Genomic DNA, 10,147 nt, shown 5'->3' with positions numbered 1-10,147 from the left:
CATAAATATAAGTAATATAAGCTCACAACAAAAATCACGATATTAGATTTGAAATCATCATCAGCTTGTTCTTCAGCATTAATTTTGTTTTTATTCACTTGTGAATTAGTAGAAATTATTCCGTTTGAACTAAAAATTTTGACAAAATGATCAGTCTCATCAGAATAATCCAATTTTTTTTAAATAATTTTTTTTTTGTCTTATACGTCTTAGAATTATTCTCTAATAACACTGAGTGAATTTAAGATCAATAAAATTGGCACAATTTTCATTTTCAGATATATTTTGTTGTGTATCCATCCACAGGGAAAGGTTTCAATATTATTTTATAAAGTGACTTTAATGCCAACGGATGTTAAACTGTCAATTAACAGCTAAAGATTCACTCATCATGCCACCCGATGGCAGCTATCGGTTCAACATTTCAATTACAATATTCATGCTGTGAAATAAACAAATGTGAACTTAACAGAAGACCCGAGCTCGATCCCTGGATGGAGCAATTTTACTTTTTCTTTTCAAGTCTTATTTTTCAAAATTCGAATTCATAATATTCTAGCTACAAAATTCTCATAAAAAAGTGCTGTTTCATTTGCTACGCTGATTGTGTCGACACTTTGTCAAACGATAAATAATTACTTTTTAAAAGGAAATAGTAAATCAGCAAAAATGTTTTGATCAAAAAGAAACAAGAGATAATGGATGTGTCGAACATGAAGCGTTCTGTAAACCTTTCGAGTCTGGATCACACACAAATTAGCCTTAACTGATTAAATGATTCTTTGGCTTGATCCCATAATTTTTTCTTCTTCATATTTTTTGTTGTTTTTGTTGTTGTGAAATAATTCAGTTTTTTGCAACATTTCACTTTGTTTTACATTTATGCATCTACAAGTCAAAATATCGAATTTTCGTTGCATGTAGTGTGTAATTAAGACAAATCTAAACACCTATCACCAACTTTTTAACTTGTAATATTTTTCCATCTAATTTTCAAATTAATGTTCAAATATCAATATGATAAAGCAGTAAAGCATCATTGTTGCATTACCATCGGCATTACCATTTTGCTGTTTGTTTTTTTTTTTTTTTTCGTTTCACTTCTAAGCTCTTTTTTATATTTTAAATCAAACTTTACTGTCATGGATTTTGTTTTGTTCTTTTTTGTCTAAATATTTTCGCTAAAATCCTTCTTTTAAAAAATATCTAATAAAGCACATATACCACCAAAGTACAATTTTCTATTTTTTTTATTTTTGTTTTTCTAAAATATTGCTTTCTTTCTCAATTAAACGAAAACAAAAAATGGTTAAGAATTTTGGTTATATTTGGTGTGAAACCATGAAAACAATTAGCCATTTTTTACAATGAAAATTAAATCAAAGGGATGTCCTCAACAGTTATTTTTCTTCTTCATTATTTTGGTAGTCGTGCACTGTTTTATGTAACCGATCGGACATAGTTAGATAATGTTAGATTGGAGTATATCCGTGTTATGTGAGTACATGGGCAAGCTTCTGCGTATAAGATCTATAACAGAGAGTGTTGATATTAGAAGCTTTCAGTAAAGAAAACAAATTATTTTTCTGATTTCACAATGGTTTCGACAAGCCCGTCGAAAACGACTTAAAAGTCGTCTGAAGAGAACTAAAGGCAAATGGATAATACAAAAGTCACTCGGGCGAATAATCAAGACAAATTTTAGCTTAACACTAATAAAACCTCGTCGATAAGTAGCAACAACATATCTATCGTTATACATAACTGAAAATTCACTTGAATTGTATATCAGATCAATTGTTATACTAAGTCTTATCCATCAGCATTCGAGTTTTTTTTTTTTTAAATATAATCCGGCTATAGGTGAACAGAGAGGATTTGAAAATATTCAAAAATTTCAGTAACAATTGAGCACCCTTCACTCAGATAAACGAACTTCCTGACTAGGGATGTAAAAAAACTGTTAGGCTGTTAGCACTGTGGAAAGCGACGGAATTGAAGTGGCTCCATCATAGGGGTAGATTTTGTTCACAAACTCTCTAAATATAATCTGTTTGGCGTTAGCTTTACTATATCTCTGTTGGTATTTGTTATTCATATTTTGTAGTGCACGATTATTCAAGTTGTATGGATGTTTAAAGCTTATCTCCACTACCATTTCACGTGCAACAAAATAATTCCGGAAATTTAAATCGGTTAAATAAATATCGAAATGTTTTGTGACAAAAAATTAAATTGCGCATTTCATGTTAAAAAGTAAAAAATTATTATTTTCTTATCTAAAATCATAACCATTATATTGCCATAAATAATATTTTTTTTATTTATTAAATACATTTTAACGACGCTTTTTTTTCCTATTATCTTAATATTTCATTACGATTTTTTTTCTTCATTAATTATTTATAATAAGTTTTGTTCCCAATTTATTTTCTTCCTTTTTTTTGTCTTCATTTTTATATTTTTTATGTATTTTTTTCCCTCAATGATATTCGACGTTTCATGTCTTCATTTCTTACATTTTTTTTATTCTTTTTTTTTCTCAAATAAACATTCACTAAATATTGTGTATATAATTGTTGATATTTACAAATTATATTGTCTTTCTTTATTTTGTTTTTATTAAATTGTTTTTTCCATTTTTTTTTGTATTTCTTTAAATAACTTATATTTCTCCATTAAAATTTCAACAGACTGCATCCGCTATTGAAAAATCAATAAAAGTTTCTTGGTTGCCAGCAATGCTCATATCAGTGTTATAATCAACATTTTTTTGTCCCATTTGGCAGAATTGTATTAATTCAGCTCAGACCAGTAGCGCTATTCTTACTTAATTCAAACAAAATAGAATTTTTGAAACGTCGGACTTTTTAACGGGTTGAGCATTGATTTATTCTAAGGTTCATCTCATTTTTCAAAGAATCAGGAACGTTTCGAGGAACGTATCCGGAGGACTGAAACCAATTTCAACTTAAAAATTGTCAAAAATGACACAAATTGAGTATTTCTTGTAGCAGAAGTCGATATGAATGTTTGTTTGTGGGGATTTTGTTGATATATATCCTCTTAATTATTCGAATTGGAAGCGTATACTGACAATGTGAACACTCAATCGTGTCAACCATTAGAAAAGGATGAAATATGTTCGGAGATGTAAAGTTTTAGCAATGAAAATTGTATCAGATTTACAATCGTAAATGACATGACGTATAGAATTTTCAAGCAATCACTGGGCTTATCGAAAATATTGTTGATAATGAACATTCAATTGTGACGACCAATAAAGAGTGCTGAAGCAAAAATGTAGTCATTTCAAGTCATGTTTTTAGTTTCGACAGTTTTTTTTGTTTGTTTTTCTTTTATCTTTTTGAGTCGTGTCGTATGATATAATTTCAATTTAATAAAAGTTTTTCTTCTTCATTATTTTACTTATTATGGACAATAAATAAGAATATCTAAAATACGTTCTAAGTAAATTGCAGTTTTATTTTTTGTTTTTCTTTTCTTTTCTTTTTTTCTTCTTCTTCTTCATTAAATCTTTAAATATATATTTATTCATATAATGTAATGTAGTAAATGTATATATTGATTTATTCATATATATTGGTAATTAAGGATTAAATATGATGATTTTTAATGCTTTTAAAAGACAAAGATACTGGAAAAGAAACAAAGAAGAGAAAACAAAATAAATTTTGATAACTGAATCTAGGACTTCATTGTTCAAATTCTTCATCCTAAGTTCTTTTTTTTTAAATTATGATTCACATAGTCTTTTCATTATATAATGTTATAACATTATATTGACGAAGCAATCGGTAATGGTTTGTCCGAATACTCTATGCTTTATTATGATTATCAATTTTGCTACGATTTGCCGATGATTTTTTGTAACGGCAGTGCTATTAAATTTTTGTAAACTACATCGCATCTTAGAAAAAAACGAGAAAAAAATGCATTTAATGCTTGGCACATTTTAGAACTTTTTTGTTTGTATGCAAAGCTTTTAGCCTATAAAACAAAAGAATTTTATTTCATAAATGAAAATAACAAAAGAATCAGAAATATAAATATTAATGTCTTGACTTACTAAAAAAGAGAAAATATCGACACACGCACACACACAAAGAAAACAATAAATAACATTAATTCAGTCTAAAATTTTACAATTATCGTTTTAATTAAAGAGAAATGTAACAAAACAAATTGTTAAATAAATGTTTTTGTTTTTTTTAAGAAAAAAAATCTTTTCTTTTCATTATATCTTAACACAATTTCCTTTTTTTTTGTCTCGTTCTTTTGTTGTCTTTTATATTGAATGTCTTGACAGTTTGTTTTCTGTATCCGAGGGTTGATGTAAATTTTTAGTTTCTCATTATTTTTACTTTTTGTTTCCATCCTCTTCTCCCATTTCAGTTAATTTGTAATTTTGCATTTGATATATTTTACGTAAATATTGATTTTCTTAAATCTTTTTTTTTAATTATATATCCCTTCTTCTTTAAGTTTTATTTAATAAATTCGCTTCGAGCTATGTACTTGACTACATATTTTTTTTTGTTTTATATCATAGTACGATTAGATTTCATTTTATAAAGTAAAAATATCTGAATATGTTTCTGTGTAGATCGTATACCAAAAAAAGATAAAAATGTAGACGAAATGAAACAATTTTTTATTTAAAAAAAAAACTTTTTGATATGACGATATGTTGAATAAGAATACGAAAATTATTTTGGTATAAATTCATCATTTAATAGACATAAATTTACTCATTTTCTTTTGTTCAATCACATTATCTCATTCATTTATTGTTTGTGATTGTAAATATTTTCAATTTTTTGTTCCTGTTTTATTTCCATTTTATACTTCTCGATATGATTTTTATTTTTATTTGGTTTGTTCTTTATAGTGGATCCATACGTTCCGTTTTCTACAAACATAATTTGAGATACAATTCCTTCCACTAATGATATGATGTTCGTTTCTTTTCGAAAGAAAAATAACGTAACACAATGTCCAATGTCCACATTGTTCAACATTTTCATGTGTGAATCACTCGTTTTCTTTTGAAAAAATGAAATCAAATTTTTAATTTTTTTCTTCATTCAATCATCATTGAGATTGACAACAAAACAAAAAGTCAACTAACCTCTCACGGACGGCAAACATATCACCATTACCAAATCTTGTACTTCTTTTAATCGATTTTTCGATAGTTTGAAGTTAACATACATTTTACTATATAAGACCCCAATAGCTCATGGATTCTATTTAATTTTTTTTTTGTCATTTGCCGTTGATAAGATAGCCGTCCGTGAAAGGTTAATGTCTTGGATAAATTGTAACGACTAAATTATACGTATGTACGTTTTTCCACCTGTTTCACATTTTCGTTCAATGAATCGGAGCTTTGACTATGTGATTGGGAGCAATGTAATGATATCCAGGTATGGGGAGGCCAGCCGTTTCCATTGAGATTCTGAAATTATATTTCAATGTTTTTTTTTATAAATTTTGCTTTTTCATTTTTTTTGGATACTTTTGACATTTTCGTATATAATATCCTGACAGTTTTTTTTATTCTCTCATTTTGCTGATGGCTTTGAGTGTATACGTACAGGCTTGTGTGTGCTTATGAACTTTTAACGAATTTTTGCTTCATACCGTTTCTACTATTTAATAAAGTCATAAAATTCAACGCCAATATTTTTTTTTTGATGAAAGTTTGTTGTAAACTTTTGTGAACTCGGATGTGTGCATAGTGTATGTAGGTGATTCGAATAGTTTGTTAACTCTGCCAACGTTTTGTGCAAACAACGATCTGAACGGAAAAAAGTTCCAAAACGATTTTGCGAAAATTCCTTTCTCCTATCGAAACACGAGATGAAGTCGATGGGAAGGTTATGGAACATTGCATTTTTCGGTGTATGCCACACCATAGCACCCCAAAATATGGATATGAAATTGCACGCACGTCTGAAATATGTTTTGGTTTTGTGTTCTTCTGTTATTCATCAGAAATTACAAGAGATAGCTATAAGCACGACTATTTCTGCAACAATGAAACAAAGACATTCTATAGTCAAAAACCAGTGAAAATATTTACAATTGCACGTCAAAATATTCTTATCTGAAATTTTATTCGAAACGAATTACGGAGAGTTCAACAACGTTGACTCTATGAAGGAAAATATTAGATTTATTCTTGTTTTTAGAGAACACATTTGTACAGCTACAGGCGAGTGAAAATACTCGTCAGTATTTTTAAATTTATTTTTCTGGTCAGTATTTCAGTTTTGAATTTTCCCGTTTTTTTTTTGTGTTTGTCGAATGTAAACCATTTTGTGGTAATAATTTTCAGAACGTAAATCTATCCCAATTATAACTGGCTGGGCAAAAAAAATAATATTGTGTTGCGTTCTGAAAACTGTGTATCGTTCGTTGGTGCAACAAACTTTGAATCAAGTTAACAATCTGTTCGACGTTAATGTATAAATATAAAAAAAACGGAACACATGAGCCTGCATCACACAAAACCACAGTAAGTCCACTCAACATAAATATTCTACATTCAAATTTGGAAATTGAAACAAAGGGTTCGTAGTAAAACAAAAAAATCATAAAAAAAATAAATGATAAAAATGGTAGTAAAACAATCTTACCGGAACCGGGAACATATCAAATGTGTTTTTTGGAGTGGATTAAAAGTTTTAATTTTTTTTACATTTTTTTTTGTTAATAACGTTTTTAAAGGTTGGTTTGGTTGGTTTACGTATATGATATGATATTGTCAACGGATGTTTTTTTTTATATTTTGGATAGAAGTGTCTTATGATCTGGTAATTATTGTTGGTTGTAGGTTGCTAAAGGATATAAGTTGATGGATAAATTTGTTGGTTAGAAAGGTATCACTGTAAAAGAAAAAAGTTAATACTCTTGTTGGTTTAGTAAACTCATTACTCGGCACATTTACATAACCATACCGTTGAATTTATGTACACAAATTTTAAGTAATTTATTTTCAGCTCGGTCGTAAATTATTTGCGCTTAGCCTGTCCATTGAGAGACATCCCAATTTTTTACAATTATTTTCACCTTATTTATTAGCGTTAAAAGCGAGAAAAGTCGCGCTCCGATGTTAGTCAAATTTTTGGGTAAATTAATCGATTTTCAATGAACACTGTTCATCTGAGCAAAAACTTTCTATTGAAGAGGCTTTGTTTTGATGGCAACTTTGAGAGATTTGCAAGAAAATCTGTGCGTTTTTTCCTCTTGTGAGCAAGTTTAGGTATTTAGGCAAACAATTGATTTTACTATTTTGATATCCAAATGTGAATCACGGAATATTCTATTGAACTATAGCAAAAATTGTTAATTGCAATAACAGTAATATAAATGATTCTTTAGCTTCGTAAATTAGAAATTATTTAATCTGGCATTTTAGAAGATCTCGGTTATTGGAAATTCATTTTCCATGATTGGCTAAAATTTTTGGAATGGAAAATGTTAGCAAATCATGGCTAATTCTGACAATATTAGGGTATAACAATTTCCAAAAAAATTTCAATGCATTTTAGTATGATACAAGTCTTTTAAAACTGCTTGTGTACGCATCCCATTGCTCTTTGTAGGATTATTAAATATTGAAATTGAAATCGATTCATAAAGTGTGTACTATTAGGAACCGGCCGTGATTGAATCATTCATTCGCTACAAATTTTCTCTGTGCTGTAGAAACCGTACGACTGTCCTTTTTCACAATTTCAAATAATGACGACGATAAACCGAACTTTCTCAAAGGCGTCGCGACGTTGCATGGGAAATATGATCCAAAACAAAAAAAAAACCCTTTAACTCAGTACTACGGTTTATTTATTAAAAAGAAAGACAAGAGCTAGAACCCGAAATTGATCGTTATTTAAAACAAAAAAAACTTCTAACAAACAAAACGTGTTTATCTCATGAGCAAATTTTATAATATTGTTGGATAGTTCAGAAATAACAGCGTTTCTATATTAACGAATCCAATGGAACATTTACGATCACAGAGAAATAAAATGTGGATATTACTTATAAACAACTCTATGCTGATGTCATGGAGATGTACGTTTTGTCATAAGAGAACTAATTACTGCACTTCGGCGCTATATATTTAAGCATTATGATCAAACGAGAAAGTTGAATTTTGGAAATTTTATGATTGATATTGCATCAGTATTGACAATCTAAGTAATGTTCCGAAGTGATGTAGCCGTGTGTCAATATATGGAGTTGCGTTTGACATAAAAATAAGTTAGAGAGATCAATATCCTCAGTTTCATTAAACTATGAATCTGTAGATGTTTTCCGATCAACCGAATCGATTCTATTATTTCTGAACGTCTAACGTAAAGTAAAATATTATTTTTTTTGTAAACACTTTCTATTCACGATTGTTATAATATTATGCTGATGTTATATGTCAAATTTTCTATAAATACAAATTTCTTATTGTCCTACATTTAAATGTCAAAGTGAAGTTCTTTTTGCTTAAAGTAATTTACCAAAATTGAAAAAAAAATCTTAAAAACTCGATGAGGAAACCAAAAAATCAAAAAAAAAAATAATTCCAAATAAACGACATCATTGTGTCTGCCGTTTTGCTTATCTAAAACATCACACTTAAACATTTGAAGATCTAGAATTCAATGACAACTCAAATCCTACCAAAAATAAAAATTAGAATCGTACAGGAGCTGCGGAATTTCATTGTCTGTAAAATCACAATTTTAAATCCGAATGAAGTAGCATTACAGCCCCACTTCATCAAATAGGAACCAAATAAACCATCGTAATGATATGGACAGTAACTCGTAGCCTTAAGTTGTGGAAACTCAATGTGATAGGATTGTTCAGACGGACAACCGGCCTATTCGTTTCCATAAAGAAAGTTCAGTTACGTAATAAAAAAAGCAAGAGGTTAGTGCAACATGCCATTTCGTTTACCATCCAATTTTCCACAATTAAGTTCAATATTAAAATAATTCAAAATCAACTGTCGCTTCTGTCATATTCTATGCTGCATTTTATATGGTTACAGCATTTCAACAAAATTCACAAAGAATTCAATTGGAAAAGTTCTTCAGTCACATGCCTTGAAATTGGGTCATTTATTTTATATGACAAAATAACTTTTACCCAACGGAAAAACATCGATAACAGTTGACTGTTTACTGTGAAAATTGATTTGAATTTCTGTACATAGAGACATTTTTGTTTATATAAAAGGTTCATTTTACAGTTCTTGACTGAAAGACTGATAAACTGAAACGGATGGAAATTTGTTTTTTTGTAAACTTTGATATAAAATCGTCCAAATATTCCAGGCATGCGATGGAACATTATTTTTTTTCGATTTAAAATGTTTTAACATAATCGAAAATCTCGCATTACGATGATATGAAGAGAATTAGCAATGTACATGGTACAACAAATATAAAAGAAATTATTTGATATCCACAGCTCCATGTCTATTATCAAATGTTAAACAAAAATAAGGTGCAGCTAGTATTTGTAACCGAAGCAGAACCAGTATACTATACAGAATACTCTCTCTCAATCAATAGAGTAAACCTTCGTCCAATATGATATAGCAATAACTTGTCCTACACTTTACGTCTTATACAATCTTAAGGTCTAGGCTGATATTAATGATATATATAAATATGAAAAAAGAACTTTTCAATAATATAAAACAACAAAAAAAAAGCTCCGCTAACTTTTAATAAGGATTAAACTTATTCCGATCATTTCGGCCACGTTCGTTCATTGAATTTGGCGAACGTACACGCGGTGTAAAATTTTTCTGTCTATGTACACCGGTCGTCTGTACCGGTGGGCCACCAATATTACTGGCTAATCCACCTAATAAATCTGTTAAACCACCCAAAGCTGATAAACTTGTTAACGCATTCAGTGCACCAGGTTTAGTCAATAGCTGGGCCAATGGAATTGCGGATGCCAATGAATTATTGGAGTTGGACGATGCAATTAACGAAGTTGTACTGTTTGATTGTGTATTACTACCACCAGCGGATGGTGATGATGATGATTGGTTATTTGATTCTTGGAGATTGGCCTTCTGGAGTTCGACGCTGTGGGGGAT

At 29.3% G+C, this 10,147-nt stretch overlaps 1 protein-coding gene across 10 annotated transcripts in view; it reads right to left on the bottom strand.

Moving 5' to 3' along the window:
• Positions 1–4,555: 4,555 nt before the first annotated feature.
• Positions 4,556–10,147, bottom strand: part of LOC119073513 (poly(rC)-binding protein 3) — a 92,614-nt gene continuing 87,022 nt past the window's right edge. For 6 of the 10 annotated variants that reach the window (XM_037179034.1, XM_037179035.1, XM_037179037.1 and 3 more), the window contains one exon: positions 7,859–10,136. In XM_037179034.1, coding sequence (XP_037034929.1) covers positions 9,764–10,136 — 373 coding nt within the window. In that variant the 3' untranslated portion in view covers positions 7,859–9,763. Of the gene's footprint in view, positions 5,483–7,858; positions 10,137–10,147 lie in introns of those variants that run through there. The other 4 variants (XM_037179040.1, XM_037179038.1, XM_037179039.1 and 1 more) reach the window with 2 other exon arrangements.

Source organism: Bradysia coprophila, unplaced genomic scaffold, assembly GCF_014529535.1.
Source record: "Bradysia coprophila strain Holo2 unplaced genomic scaffold, BU_Bcop_v1 contig_138, whole genome shotgun sequence".
NCBI classification, from domain to species: Eukaryota; Metazoa; Arthropoda; class Insecta; order Diptera; family Sciaridae; genus Bradysia; species Bradysia coprophila.
This window is presented reverse-complemented; position numbering and strand designations above follow the sequence as displayed.